This window comes from Myodes glareolus, chromosome 1 (assembly GCF_982192425.1).
Source record: "Myodes glareolus chromosome 1, mMyoGla1.1, whole genome shotgun sequence".
In the NCBI taxonomy this organism is placed as follows: domain Eukaryota; kingdom Metazoa; phylum Chordata; class Mammalia; order Rodentia; family Cricetidae; genus Myodes; species Myodes glareolus.
The window spans coordinates 61,352,503-61,366,712 of NC_142026.1; the positions used below are offsets into that span (position 1 = coordinate 61,352,503).

General features: G+C 46.3%; 1 protein-coding gene across 4 annotated transcripts; it reads right to left on the bottom strand.

Moving 5' to 3' along the window:
• Positions 1–1,240: 1,240 nt before the first annotated feature.
• On the bottom strand, positions 1,241–13,947 carry LOC125404553 (cell adhesion molecule CEACAM1-like). Of its 4 annotated transcripts, XM_087907892.1 has the most exons (10): positions 13,779–13,946; positions 12,596–12,955; positions 10,793–11,068; positions 10,072–10,323; positions 8,473–8,748; positions 6,674–6,949; positions 5,537–5,812; positions 4,257–4,532; positions 2,778–3,053; positions 1,241–1,900 (listed from the first exon to the last, which is right to left on the bottom strand). In XM_087907892.1, exons 1-10 carry the CDS (start codon positions 13,840–13,842, stop codon positions 1,554–1,556), a joined length of 2,679 nt encoding a protein of 892 aa, XP_087764018.1. In that variant the 5' UTR covers positions 13,843–13,946; the 3' UTR covers positions 1,241–1,553. The 4 variants fall into 4 exon arrangements, with proteins under 4 accessions (XP_087764018.1, XP_087764020.1, XP_087764024.1 ...); XM_087907894.1 differs by lacking the exon at positions 5,537–5,812 and having other exon boundaries at positions 13,779–13,947; XM_087907898.1 differs by lacking the exons at positions 4,257–4,532; positions 5,537–5,812.
• Between the last annotated feature and the right edge of the window lie 263 nt (positions 13,948–14,210).

A 14,210-nucleotide genomic window follows, 5' to 3' on the forward strand; every position in this document is an offset into this window, starting at 1 on the left:
GCCTGATTTATTGTTCCTTCCATTCTATGTCCTTCACTAAACGCTTGAACCACAGTGTGGGGACCATAACACAGAGTCATCCAGGAGTGACAGTCCTATGTGTGAAGTAGGATTCTGTCCACCCATGACACAGAATGCTGGAGTCCAGGCCCGCGGGGTTCTGTGCCACAGGATGGATGTGTGAAGTTGGCAAAGAATGAAGATTCTGATCACCTGTTGTGTTTCAAACTGATGGCCCAACTAGTTCAGACTGTCTTTATTCACAGAAGTTCTAATGCAGTCAAGCATGAGCAGTTTCAAATCATTTCTCATTAATCATTTTCCAAGAATCATTAACATTTATTCATTTTAGTTTCTCTTCTTCCCACTCCCTTGACATCATTGACCTTTACCCCATATCATTATAGTGCACGCCAAATGTTTATATCTGGCCAGGCACATCTTATTTATACTGTGCCCTAGCTGGCGGTAAACATCCGATTACAAACTAAGAGACTTAAGCCCTGCGATTAGCTCTTCACAATGTGATACTTTCATATCATTGTTGCCAGCTGAGTGTATTGTCACACCTAGGATATCATTTTCAGGTATGTGCCAGTTTCTAAGTAGTCTGTGGATCACCTTTATGTGGACTATAGTTATAATTCAAATCTTTATAAGTTCTGAAAATAGTAATGATTAATACCTAATGCTTAAACTGCTGGGACTAAATTTTTATTCTTCCTGGCAATTTTTTCAAGTACATTTCTTTTAGGAAACCAGGAGTTTTAGATTCCTTTACTGATAACTTGATATTGGGAAAATATCAGTGTATTCATATCCTGGCACCAGAGAGATGTCTGCCCTCTCATGTCCTATATCTTTTCCTTGTATTTTCCTATAATTTTTTAATGTCATCCTTTAAGAAACCATTATTTATTATTTATTATGCATATAATATTCTGTCTATGTGTATGCCTGCAGGCCAGAAGAGGGCACCAGACCTCATTACAGATGGTTGTGAGCCACCATGTGGTTGCTGGGAATTGAACTTAGGATCTTTGGAAGAGCAGGCAATGCTCTTTACCGCTAAGTCATCTCTCCAGCCCAAGAAACCATTTTCTAAGTTCTTAAGTTCTTTGGAGTATAGTTGTCTCTTTTGGAACTGAATAAGCAATAATCATAATAATCATTAACTTTAGTGAGCTTCTCCTGCTCACTCAGGATGACTACAAAGGCAGCCAGGGGCAAGAGGAGAAACTGGTTTTGTAACAGATCAGAGAAATTTAATTTTCTTCAGAATCTTTAGTTCCCAGTAAACTCAGGCACAATCATGACTAACAAAGCAGAACTAAGAGTCACCCTAGGAATAAGCATAACGAAAGTTAGAGAGGCCTGAAGAACATGCATCCCTAGGATCAGCACAGAGGTCTGCAGTATCCTTTCCGTAGGTCCATGACAAAAGGGTGGGATTCTCCAAAGGACCTTGCCTCTAAAGAGCTCCATTTGCAAAACATGTATGTGTCATTCCCAGGGGTGCCAGCACGGCTTCCTCCACCACAGGTTACAGAGAATTACTTAGGGTGCACATGGATGTGCACGGATGCCTTTCTGATGTCAAGGTTTCTCATTTCCATACGTAGCATGTAGGCTTCTGCATCTTTCTGAGTGACTATCCGGAAGAGCAAGGATCCACTGTGGTGTATTTTCTCTCTGATGCTGCAAGCAGGCCTTGTTTTATTTGTTCTTTTGGATTCTAGAAATCGTGCAATTTTATTTCTCTTAACCAAAGTTTTTCCTTTGTACCAGAAAAAGACTTGGGCTGTATCTGGCAAATTATGGACACGTAGAAGAATGTTCTTCACTTCAGCAATGTGGGATAGAACTGCATCTACAGTGACTTGGGCAGTGGTAGGAGAGGCTAAGGGGAAGAGAGAAAAATCCATCAATATTAGGACCTTTGCATTTGGTAGAAATTTGAAACCTGAGTGTGTTCAACTCTCAGCCTTGGTGTGTGTATGTCCTATTGGGGGGAGGTCAGCAACATCACCCCCATTCCTCAGTACCCCTGAATCTTTCCACTGAATGAAAATGAGTTCTCGGGTGTCTGCAAAGCTCACCCCTTACTCCCTCAGAAATCTGCTCACACTCAGAATCATTGGTGAGTGTAGGCATGCCTTCTCTGACCTCTAAAGACTCCATGCCTTCATTTTCTGTCCTTCCCAGCTCTATTTCTTCTGAAGTGCTAGTCAACCCCAACCCCAGCTTCTAGATGTCCTTGCTGCTCTGTCTTCCTGCCCAGTAGCACCAGGACTCTGTGAGGAGGACTGGTTTGATTTTGGTTTAAACCCCACTGCCTGGAACAGGTTCAAATACCTGTTAGCAAATCAGTGTCCCAGAGCCTGGGGTTTACTTGTGGATTCCCCAGGGTTGTATGTAATGATGTTGCTTAATGGCCCCAGTCTGGGTTTTACTTGGAGAGTCACCCTGACATTTGTGAATGTCAGTTCTCAGGATATCATTGCCATTGCTGATAAACAAAGGCAAGGGTGATTGGGAACTCATAAAGATACACTTTCTCTGCCACTGGTGTGCTTTGTTTAAAGGCATGCAGCACCGTGCTCAGTTTGCTTAGCGTTTTATCATGAGATTAACATGCATCCACCACCAAGTTGACTGTATTTGTATTTTGAGCCATGTTTTTCTCCTGGTGACTTTTACCCATTTTGCACACTGCTGATAAAGAAAATGCCCCAACCCCAACACTATGGGGTAAGAAGAGAAGGGAAGTCACTCACCTATTATGTCCAGCTGGATGGAGTTACTCCTCTCAGAACTGACTGGATTCGAGACCTCACACTGATACTCCCCGGAATCCTCCCTCCTGACAGGGTCTATGCTGAGGGTGCTGTTGTCCAGGGACAGCTTCATTCTGTCTGTGAGCCCCAGACTCTGGCCATTGAAGAGCCAATGGATGGAGATCCCAGTGTCGTTTGAGGAGCAGGTCAGGGACACAGAGTCCAGTTCTTTGACTGTGGAGTTGCTGACTTGGATGAAGGGCTTAGTCACTGGCTCTGTGGATAAACAGTGGAGGAGACAGTTGAGAGTCCTTCATCCTCAGAGATCTCAGCCAGCTCACAGGGCCCACAGAATGACATGGCCCTCTGGAAGACTGCATATTTGGGTTTAAGATACAATCTGTAAAGAGAGAGCTGAATCTTCCTCCTACCCAGAACACCTACAGTGACCCTTGACTCAGGGTATATGTGCAGGTTCCACATAGGAGCCCCTTCAGCCCACATAACCACAAATCTCATGGAGGGAGATGTTTTCCCCATTGATTTTTGTGCAAATTCTTGCTCACACTTTCTGTGAGTGTGAACAGTCAGGTCCCTCCATTATGAAGTAGAATTCTCTTTCTTTTTCATTAAATAATGTGTCATGAGGTTCAGATGGCCTAGCTAATCTTAAAGGTGAGGAAGCCTATTTGCAGGGCTGGGAGAAATCCCCAAATGGAATTTCTATTTGAGCCGGACAGTGGTATTAAACTCATAGGTTGATACCAGTCTGGTCTATCGAATGAGTTCCAGGCAGGCACCAAAGTTACACAATTAAGCCATGTCTCAAAACACCAAAATAAATAAATAAATAAATAATTTCTGTTTGAAAGTAACCTTATTTCCTGCTTCATGGAGTTTTAAATACCACAAGGAAGACATGAATGGCCATAGTGTTCACCACAGCTTGCTGCTCTAATCCTCCTTATGGATTTTTGGATTTTTTTTGAGAAACGGTCTCCCTATGCAGCCCTGGCTAACCTAGAGTTCACTACAAAGACCACGGAGGTTGGGAACTCATTGACATTCACCTGTCTCTACCTCTGGTGCACTGACTGTGATTCAAGGTGTGCAGCACTATGCTCAGATTGTGTGGTGTTTATCAAGATATTAACATGCTTCCATCACTAAGATGACTACTATATTTGAATCTTTCTTTCCTTTTTTGATTTTATGAGACAGGGTTTCTCTATTGTTTTGGCTTTGGAACCTGTCCTGGAACTAGGTCTTGTAGACCATGTTGGCCTCTAACTCGGAGATAGCTGCCTGCCTCTACCTCCTGAGTGCTGGGAGTAAAGGCATGTGCCACTACCGCCCAGCTGTATTTGAATCTTGAGCTTGTTTTTATCCTGGTGACTCTTACCCATTTTGGACACTTCCGATAAAGAATTTGCCCAACCCACAACACTATGGGGTAAGAAGGGAGGGGAGGTCACTCACCTATTATGGCCAGCTGGATGGAGTCACTCCTCTCAGAACTGCCTGGATTGGAGACCTCACACTGATACTCCCCAGCATCCTCCCTCCTGACAGGGTCTATGCTGAGGATGCTGTTGTTCAGGGACAGCTTCATTGTATCCGTGAGCCCCAGACTCTTGCCATTGAAGAGCCAATAGATAGAGACCCCAGTGTCGTTTGAGGAGCAGGTCAGGGACACAGAGTCCAGTTCTTTGACTGTGGTGTTGTTGACTTGGATGAAGGGCTTAGTCACTGGCTCTGTGGATAAACAGTGGAGGAGACAGTTGAGAGTCCTTCATCCTCAGAGATCTCAGCCAGCTCACAGGGCCCACAGAATGACATGGCCCTCTGGAAGATCGCATATTTGGGCTTAAGATACAATCTGTAAAGAGAGAGCTGAATCTTCTCCTACCTAGATCGCCCATAGTGACCCTTGACTCAGGGTATGTGTGCAGATTACACACTAGGAGCCCCTTTAGCCCACATGACCACAAACCTCATGTTGAGAGTTACACAGAGAAACTCTGCCTCCAAAAACCAAAATAAATAGATAAATAAAAAGAATTTCTATTTGAAGCTAAAAATATTTCCTGCTATGTGGAGATGGGATAAATACAGCAGAGAAGACCTATATGGCCACAATGTTTTCCACAGTCTGCAGCTCTAATCCTCCTTACTGATTTTTTTTAAGACAAGGTCTCACTATGCAGCCAAGGCTAACCTGTAGCTTACTACAAAAACCATGGAGATTTGGAATTCAGAGACTTGTCCACTTGTCCCTGGCTCTGGAATGCTGGCTGGGATTCTAAGTGCGCAGCATCATTCTCAGATTGTGTGGTGTTTATCAAGAGATTAACATGAATCCATCACTAAGATGAATACTGTATTTGAATCTTCTTCTTCTTCTTCTTCTTCTTCTTCTTCTTCTTCTTCTTCTTCTTCTTCTTCTTCTTCTTCTTCTTCTTCTTCTTCTTCTTCTTCTTCATTTTTGATTTTATGAGACAGGATTTCTCTGTAGCTTTGGCTTTGGTGCCAAATCTGGAACTAGCTTTTGTGGACCAGATTGGCCTTGAACTCACAGATATCCACCTGCGTCTACCTCCTGAGTACTGGAATTAATGGCATGCACTACTACAGTCAGCTGTATTTGAATCTTGAGCTTGTTTTTCTTCTGGTGACTCTTACCCATTTTGGACACTGCTGATAAAGAATTTGCCCCACTCCCAACACCGTGGGGTAAGAAGGGAGGGGAGGTCAATCACCTATTATGGCCAGCTGGATGGGGTCACTCCTCTCAGAACTGACTAGATTAGAGACCTCACACTGATACTTCCCGGAATCCTCCCTCCTGACAGGGTCTATGCTGAGGGTGCTGTTGTCCAGGGACAGCTTCATTCTGTCCGTGAGCCCCAGACTCTGGCCATTGAAGAGCCAATGGATGGAGATCCCAGTGTCGTTTGAGAAGCAGGTCAGGAACACAGAGTCCAGTTCTTTGACTGTGGTGTTGGTGACTTGGATGGAGGGTGCAGTCACTGGCTCTGTGGATAAATAGTGGAGGAGACAGTTGAGAGTCCTTCATCCTCAGTTATCTCAGGCAGCTCACAGGGCCCACAGAATGACATGGCCCTCTGGAAGATCGCATGTTTGGGTTCAAGATACAATCTGTAAAAAGGGAGCTGAATCTTCCTCCTACCCAGATCACCCACTGTGACCCTTGACTCAGGGTTGTGTGCAGGATCCACACTAGGAGCCCCTTCAGCCCACATGACCACAAATCTCATGGAGGGAGATGTTTTCCCCATTGATTTTTGTGCAAATTCTTGCTTACACTTTCTGTGAGTGTGAACAGTCAGGTCCCTCCATTATAAAATAGAATTCTGTTAGTTTTTCATTAAAGAATTTGTCATGGGGTTTAGATGGCCCAGCTAATCTTAAAGGTGTTAAAGCCTACACTTCAGGGTTGGGAGAAATCCCAAAATGGAATTTCTATTTGAGCCAGGCAGTGGTACCACATGCCTTTAATCCAAGCACTCAGGAGGCAGAGGTAGGTAGATCTTTGTGAGTTTAAAGCCAGGTTGGTCTACAGAGAGAGTTACAAGTAGGCACCAAAGTTACACAGTGAAACCCTGTCTCAAAAAACCAATTTCTCTATTGTTTTGGCTTTGGAACCTGTCCTGGAACTAGGTCTTGTAGACCAGGTTGGCCTCTAACTCGGAGATAGCTGCCTGCCTCTATCTCCTGAGTGCTGGAAGTAAAGGCGTGTGCCACTACCGCCTGGCTGTATTTGAATCTTGAACATGTTTTTTTCTTGGTGATTTTTACCCATTTTGCAAACTGCTGATGAAGAATTTTCCTCACCCCCAACACAGTGGGGTAAGAAGGGAGGGGAGGTCACTCACCTATTATGTCCATCTGGATGGGGTCACTCCTCTCAGAACTGACTGGATTGGAGACCTCACACTGATACTTCCCGGAATCCTCCTTCCTGACAGGGTCTATGCTGAGGGTGCTGTTGTTCAGGGACAGCTTCATTCTGTCCGTGAGCCCCAGACTCTGGCCATTGAAGAGCCAATGGATGGAGATCCCAGTGTCGTTTGAGGAGCAGGTCAGGGACACAGAGTCCAGTTCTTTGACTGTGGTGTTGGTGTTGGTGACGGAGGGTGCAGTCACTGGCTCTGTGGATAAACAGTGGAGGAGACAGTTGAGAGTCCTTCATCCTCAGAGACCTCAGACAGCTCACAGGGCCCACAGAATGATGTGAATCTTTGCAAGATTGCTTGTTTGGGTTCAAGATATGCTCTTTCAGGAGACAGCTGTGTCTTCCTCCTACCCAGATCATCCACAGTGACCCTGACTCAGGGTATGTGTATAAATTCCACACTAGGACCCTCTTCAGCCCATATGTCTACAGATCTCATCTTAGGAATGTTTATTCCATTGATCCTTGTGCAAATTCTTATAATAGGATTGATAAAAACTTAGAGACAGATATTGGGGTTTAACCTGACAGCCAGAAAAGGAAACCAGTCAACCACTGACTGTTACCTCTACCTCAGTCTGAAATGGTGATCCTACCTCCAGGGATCTCGGCACAAGACTGACTGGGAGCTGTTTCCTCCCATTGTATATTCCTCTCTAGTTCTGGGAGTAAAGGCTTGCACCACTACTGCCTGGCTTCTATGATGAACTAGTGTGTCTACTGGGATTAAAGTTGTGTGCCACCACTGCCTGGTCTGTAAGGCTGATAAGTGTGGCTGTTTTACTCTCTGATCTTCAGGCAAGCTTTATTTATTAAAATACATATGAAGCATCACTACATTCCCCCTTCCTTTTTTTTTTACTTAAAATAAAAAAGAATAATCTATCTCAGTTAGTAGAGCATGGGACTCTTAATCCAAACATCATGGGTTCGAGCCCTATGTTGGACACCAAATATAACAGTATTAATAAACCCAGAGACAGATATTGGGGTTCAACCTGAAGGAGAGAAGAGCAAAGCAGATAGGCACTGGCAGTGACCTCTACCTCAGTCCAAAGTGGTGATACTACCTCCAGGAATCTCAGCATGAGACTGTCTGAGAACTGTCTCCTCCCATCTTATATTTCTCTCTAGTGCTGTGATTAAAGGCATGCACCATACTGCCTGGCTTTTATGGCCAACTAGTGTGGCTATTGGGGTTAAAGTTGTGTGCCACCCCTGCCTGGTCTGTATCAATGGCCAGTGTAGATTGTTTTACTCTCTGATCTTCAGGCAAGTTTTATTTATTAAAATATAAATGAAATATCATTACACATTCTTGTTCACATATTCTGTGAGTATGAACAGTCAGATCCCTCCATTATAAAATAGTTTTTTGTTTCTTTTTCATTAAATAATGTGTCATGGGGTTAAGATTTACCATCTAATATTAAAGATGCCAAAGCCTAGATCCCAGGACTGGGAGAAATCCAAAAATAAAAAGTTTATGTTTGAAGAAAATTTATTTCCTGAAGCATGGAGATGGGATAAACACCACAGAGAAGACGTGAATGACCACAGTGTTGACCACAGCCTTCCACTCTAATCCTCCATACAGGTTCTCACAATGTAACCTGGGCTGGCCTTGTGCTCCTGTTCCTCCTGCTTCTGTCTCTCGCTGATAAAGAAAATGCCCCAACTCCAACACTATGGGGTAAGAAGGGAGGGGAGGTCACTCACTTATTATGTCCAGCTGGATGGGATCACTCCTCTCAGAACTGACTGGATTGGAGACCTCACACTGATACTTCCCGGAATCCTCCCTCCTGACAGGGTCTATGCTGAGGGTGCTGTTGTCCAGGGACAGCTTCATTCTGTCCGTGAGCCCCAGACTCTGGCCATTGAAGAGCCAATGGATGGAGATCCCAGTGTCGTTTGAGGAGCAGGTCAGGGACACAGAGTCCAGTTCTTTGACTGTGGTGTTGCTGACTTGGATGGAGGGCTTAGTCACTGGCTCTGTGGATAAACAATGGAGGGGACAGCTGAGAGTCCTTCATCCTCAGAGACCTCAGCCAGCTCACAGGGCCCACAGAATGACATGGCCCTCTGGAAGATCGCATGTTTGGGTTCAAGATGTGGTCTCTCAGGAGACAGCTGTGTCTTCCTCCTACTGAGATGATATACAGTGATCCCTGACTCAGGTTATGTGTATAAATTCCACACTAGGAGCCCCTTGAGCCCATGTGTCTACAAATCTTATTGTAGGAATGTTTATTCCATTGATTCTTGTGCAAATTCTTGCTCACACTTTCTGTGAGTGTGAACAGTCTGGTCCCTAATTATAAAATAGTCTTCTGTTTCTTTTTCATTAAATAATGTGTCATGGGTTTAAGATGTCCAAGCGAATCTTAGAGGTCAAAGCCTACATCTTAGGACTGGGAGAAATTCCAAACTAAAGAATTTCTGTTCTAAGAAAAAAATTACTTCCTGCTCCATGGAGATGGGATAAATACAAAAAAGAAGAGAGGGATCACAGTGTTGATCACAACCTGCCACTTTGAACTTTCATACTGAATGTCTTTTGAGACAAGGTCTGACTGGAGAGCCCTCGCTAGCCTGGAACTTGCTATGTAGACCAGACTGATCTCAAACTCATACTATTTCCCTGCCTCTCTCTCCTTACTGCTGGCCTTAAAGGCACACACCACCACACTCAGCCGACATCTGTTTTTAATCCTTGACAAGAGTAAGGGAAAGAGCATCATCAAGTTGTCAGTGACATGTTTTACCCCGAGTCAGAACAGGGCTCCCAGGTGCCTTCACCACACTTCCCCTCCCATGGAGTCAGAGCTCAGCCAGTCACCCCTGAGACAGGAGCAGAGCTGGGAGCAGAGCTCTGAACTGCTGGTCCCCATCTGTGGGGAGGGAGTTTTCTCCTCACATTTGGAGAAAAAGAATGTGAGCACAGTTGAAAGCCCTGGGTGTTCCTCTAAGTGATGGAGGTCATAAGAAGAAAATGGAGGGGTCAGGAAGGGCTGTGTTAGTGACAGAAAGAAATCTTGACCTTAAGGCTCTCTGTCCCCTGGGAAGTCCCTCCCATAACCTGAGGTTTCCAAGGCTGGGAAAAGCTCCTCCTCACATTCCAAGCTCCATCCCTATCAGCCAGAAGTCAGAACAGCAGGAGAAGATGGACATAGTAATGGATTAGGACGCTCGGGGAGAATGGAGTTTTGCTTGTTCTCATAGAAAAGGGCTGGAAATTAAATTCTTCTGCATCTTCTCAGAAAGCCAAAAGACTCTACTCCAAACCTGGCACTGATATTTCAGAGATCCACTTACCAAGGACTGTAATGTTCTTGACTGTGGTCTTCATGATTCCAAAGACATAGTTATAGATGAGGCAGGTATAGGAACCACTGTTATTAGTAGTGATGTTGGGGATAAAGAGCTCTTTGACTTTTGATAGAATCTTTCCATTAAAATACCAATAGAACATTGCAGGGCTAGAGGCTGCTTGACAGGAGAGGCTGAGGTTTGTCCTTGAATGGAAATGAATATTTGAGGGGGATATGATCGGGACATCTGGACCATCTGGAGCAAACAGAACAAAGTCACATGTGATGTCAGTAGAGGGAAGGGCAATCCTGGTCTGCAGAAGGCCACACTGTCTCTCTGAGCTGTGCTATAACCTCAGCTGAGCAGGTCCCACCCAGAGCTGGGGTGCAGATTAGTAGAAGAGTATTCATGCAGCAGGCACAAGTCCTGATCCATCTCGAGCACAGCACACAAACATCCCCACTGCACACTCACTGTGCACTGAGCCTGAGTCTGAGCTGTCCGCTGTCTCCATCACCCCGAGTCTCTCTAGGAAGAAGTCTCTGAAGTCCATTCCAGCTCAGTGCTGGGCTTGGCTCCAGTGTACCTGCGCTGGGTCAGGAGGCCCTGGTCAGCCTAGGTGTCTGTGTGGTGGGTCTGTGTCATCAACCCAAGGGGACTGAGTGTCCTAGTCCTAACTATTTGTATAGACAGATGTAGCCAGGATGAAGCAGACAATACTCACAGGTAATGTTCAGAGTAAATGGGTCACTTCGGGCAGTGCTCACTGGGTTCCGGGTTTCACACTCATAGGGTCCTGTGTCAGTCCTCACAACACTGAGTAAAGTGAGAGTCCTGTTGCCCTCAGAGAGCTTCAGCCTGTTATCTTCTGAGAGGCTTTGGCCATTTCTCCTCCACAGGTAGCTTGTATTCTCAGTCTCAGGCTCACACATTAATGCTTCTGGAGACCCCTCCCTGGCATAGAAATTCTTGCTTGTGATTTTGGGCTTGGGTAGCAGTGCTGTGTGTGCAGACAACAAAGAGAAGGTTGCTCTGTGTGGTGGCTCTGATTCTTGCAAGGGCCTCTTTCAACAGAGATGGTCTCCTATCTCCCCACAAACCCAGAACCTCAAAGAATCAGGCAGGAACCAAATTACAGGCAGATGGAGTAGCTGAGCTCTCAGAGACAATGGGGCCTCCTGTGCTGTGCATGGCAGAAGCAAGGGCTTTCCCAGGAGGAAACTGAGCTGCAGTGTGTGGTGATGGACAGACTCGAGACTTGGAATCAGAGACCTCATGTTATCTCCTGGTCCTCACTGACCTATTGCATGTCTTGGGACACAATGTGTGAGTCCCTCCAGCTGCCCTGACCTCCACTGCTCAGTGAGGACCAGCGCCCTCCAAGCCTTTGCTGCTCAGGGTTCTCCTACACATAGGTCATGATTAGTCTTCCCATTGAGCTTCCCTGAGAACCTGACAGCCCAACAGAGATCGCACACAGATCAGGATCTGGCTGCCATTCAGGTCAGGCTGGGCTTCAGCTGGGCCACTCTTGTCAGGAGTTTGATGTTGATTGTCATGAATCAGGGACCCCTAAAAGAAGTTTTAGTCTAGGAAATGATCTGTAAGACTCAGGGGCACCTAATAAGGTCTCCATGGTGGGGAGCCTGGAGATGTGGCTGTGGACAGGTAGCTTGTGCCACCCACGGCCTACGTGACCCTGACTCAGCGACTGTGTTTCTTGTCTCAATTTCCTCAGAATAGGACACAGGGTAAATGATCCTTTTCCATGCCTACAAGTTAACCTTAAATGTGAGCAATGACCTGACCTTCCACCAAGCAGTTTCTCTTACTATTTGCCTGCAAAAAATAAACCCAGGGTTGGACCCCAGAGGCAAGGAGCTGCCATTTGTACACTTTTCTCCCATTTCTTTATGGCTCTCCACCCTCCTGCGAGGTCTCAGAAGACCATCAGGACAGCTGGTTGGTTGCCTTTCATACCCCTCGACCTATGCTGAGCACACTGAGTCTCAGGAGGAGATGCCCAGGTGACCTACCTCTGACATGGCTCTCACAGGCTGACAGTCAGCAGGCTACCAGCCTACAGTCAATCATTGTCCCCTGTCAACTCCAACAGCAAGTCAAATTTCAACCTAGTCTATAAGCTTCTCAGGATTCCTGGTCCAGTCTGAGGCAGAGATCTGGAGCAAAGCTTCTGGTGTTCATGTCTCTGTGAGAATCTCATGGTTTCGTAGGCCAGGCCCTGCCCGGAGTCCTGGAGGGTCTTTCTCAAGGCCATGTTCATGATGAACATCTAAGACCCAGGGCAGAGTCTGACAGCCTGGGCTGAGTTACCTCACCCCCTCTCTCTGAGGGTGGATTCCAGTGAGGGATCCTGATTTATTGCTGTTTCCTCCACTCTGTGTCCTTCACTAAAGGCTTGAACCACACTGTGGGGACCATAACACAGTCATCCAGGACTGACAATTCTGTGTGTGACGTAGGATTAGGTCCACCCATGACCCAGAGGTTACAGAGAATTACTTACGGTGGACATGGAAGTGCACGGATGCTTTCCTTATATCAAAGTTTTCCTTTTTCATATATAGCAGGTAGGCGCCTGCATCTTTCTTAGTGACGTTCTGGAAGAGCAGGGACCCATTGCGGTATATTCTCTCTCTGCCGCTACACGCAGGCCCTGTTTTCTTTATATTATTGGACATTATAAATCGTGCAATTTCTTTTCTCTCATCCACAGTTCGTCCCTTGTACCAGTAAAAGACTCGGACTGTCTCTGGCAGATTGTGGACAAGTAGAAGAACATTCGCCCCTTCAGCAACGTGGGGCGGAACTGCTTCCACAGAGACTTGGGCCTTGGTGGGAGAGCTCCAGTAGATCAAAAGTGGGGCTAAGAGGGAAGAGAGAAAAATCTATCAATATTAGGACCTTTGCATTTGATAGAAATTGAAACCTGAGTGTGTTCAACTCTCAGCCTTGGTGTGTGTGTGTGTGTGTGTGTGTGTGTGTGTGTGTGTCCTATAGGGAAAAGTTAACAGCATCACCCCCATTCCTCAGTACCCCTGAATCTTTCCACTGAATGAAACTGTCTTCTCGGATGTTTGCACAGCTAACCCCTCATCCCTCAGATCTCAGCTCACACTCAGAATCTTTGGTGAGCGTAGGCATCTTATCTGACTTCTTCCTCTAAAGACTCCATGCCTTCATTTTCTGACCTTCCCAGCTCTGTTCCTTCTGAAGTCCTTGTCAACCCCACCCCACCTTCTAGATGTTGCTCTGTCTTCCTGCCCAGGACACTGTGAGGAGAACTGGTTCAATTTTGGTTTAAACACCACTGCCTGGAACAGGTTCAGACACCTGTGAGCAAACCAGTGTCCCAGTGCCTGGGGTTTACTTGCAGATACCTCTGGGTCGTATGTATGAAATGACCCTGTTTACTGGCCCCAGTTTGAGTTTTACTTGAAGAGTCACCTTCACACAGTAGTGGGAGTCAGTCTTCAGGGTACAGAGGCCAGTGCTGATAAACTCACAGTGGGGAGCCCCTGAGGTTTTCCTCCCCACTTACCAATTCACATTCCCTGCGAGCTTCCTGTTGCTCTCAGGCTTCAAGCAGCAGTCATATATCTCCTCTGAGGCACAGTCCTCCTCCCAGAAGACCCCATCCAGTCTCTGAGCTCCCCTGCTGTCCACACCCCTGAGGAATGTCTCCTCACCTGCCAGCAGGAGTCCCCTCCAGGGTAGCTGCCCTTTGCGGAGAGGGGCTGAGGAGAGCTCCATGGTCTCTGCTGTGGCCTAGACTCTTCCTCTGGACAGGAGGTTTGCCTCTCAGGCTGCTGGCAAGTCAGCTTGCTCTGGTGTCTACTCTGTTTTTCTTCCAGAGCCTCCTCCCAGAGGAGGAAGCCTCCTGGAGTCACATGGTCTGGGGGTGGAGTCTGTGTATCAGTGCTGCCTCCCTTCCTTCTATTTCTTTCTTTCTGGTTCTGTGTTCTAGAACATACTTTGACCCACAAGGTTTGGAAGTGTCCTGTGCCCCTAGAGAACAGTGGCTCACCCCAGGGCCTTGTCCCTGCACTTCCCATAACCAGGAGTGTATTTCCTTGTGACACAAAACTCCAGCAGAGCCCAGTCTGCCCTGTGATCTCAAT

Bases quoted from the DNA above. Each gene is read 5' to 3' on its own strand.
- LOC125404553 (XM_087907892.1), bottom strand. From the start codon at position 13,842: ATGGAGCTCTCCTCAGCCCCTCTCCGCAAAGGGCAGCTACCCTGGAGG. The intron at 11,069-12,595 runs GTAAGTAATTCT...CTGCACACACAG, and splicing joins CGTGCACTTCCATGTCCACC to CACTGCTACCCAAGCCCAAA. The intron at 6,950-8,472 runs GTGAGTGACCTC...GTTTATCCACAG, and splicing joins CATCCAGCTGGACATAATAA to AGCCAGTGACTGCACCCTCC.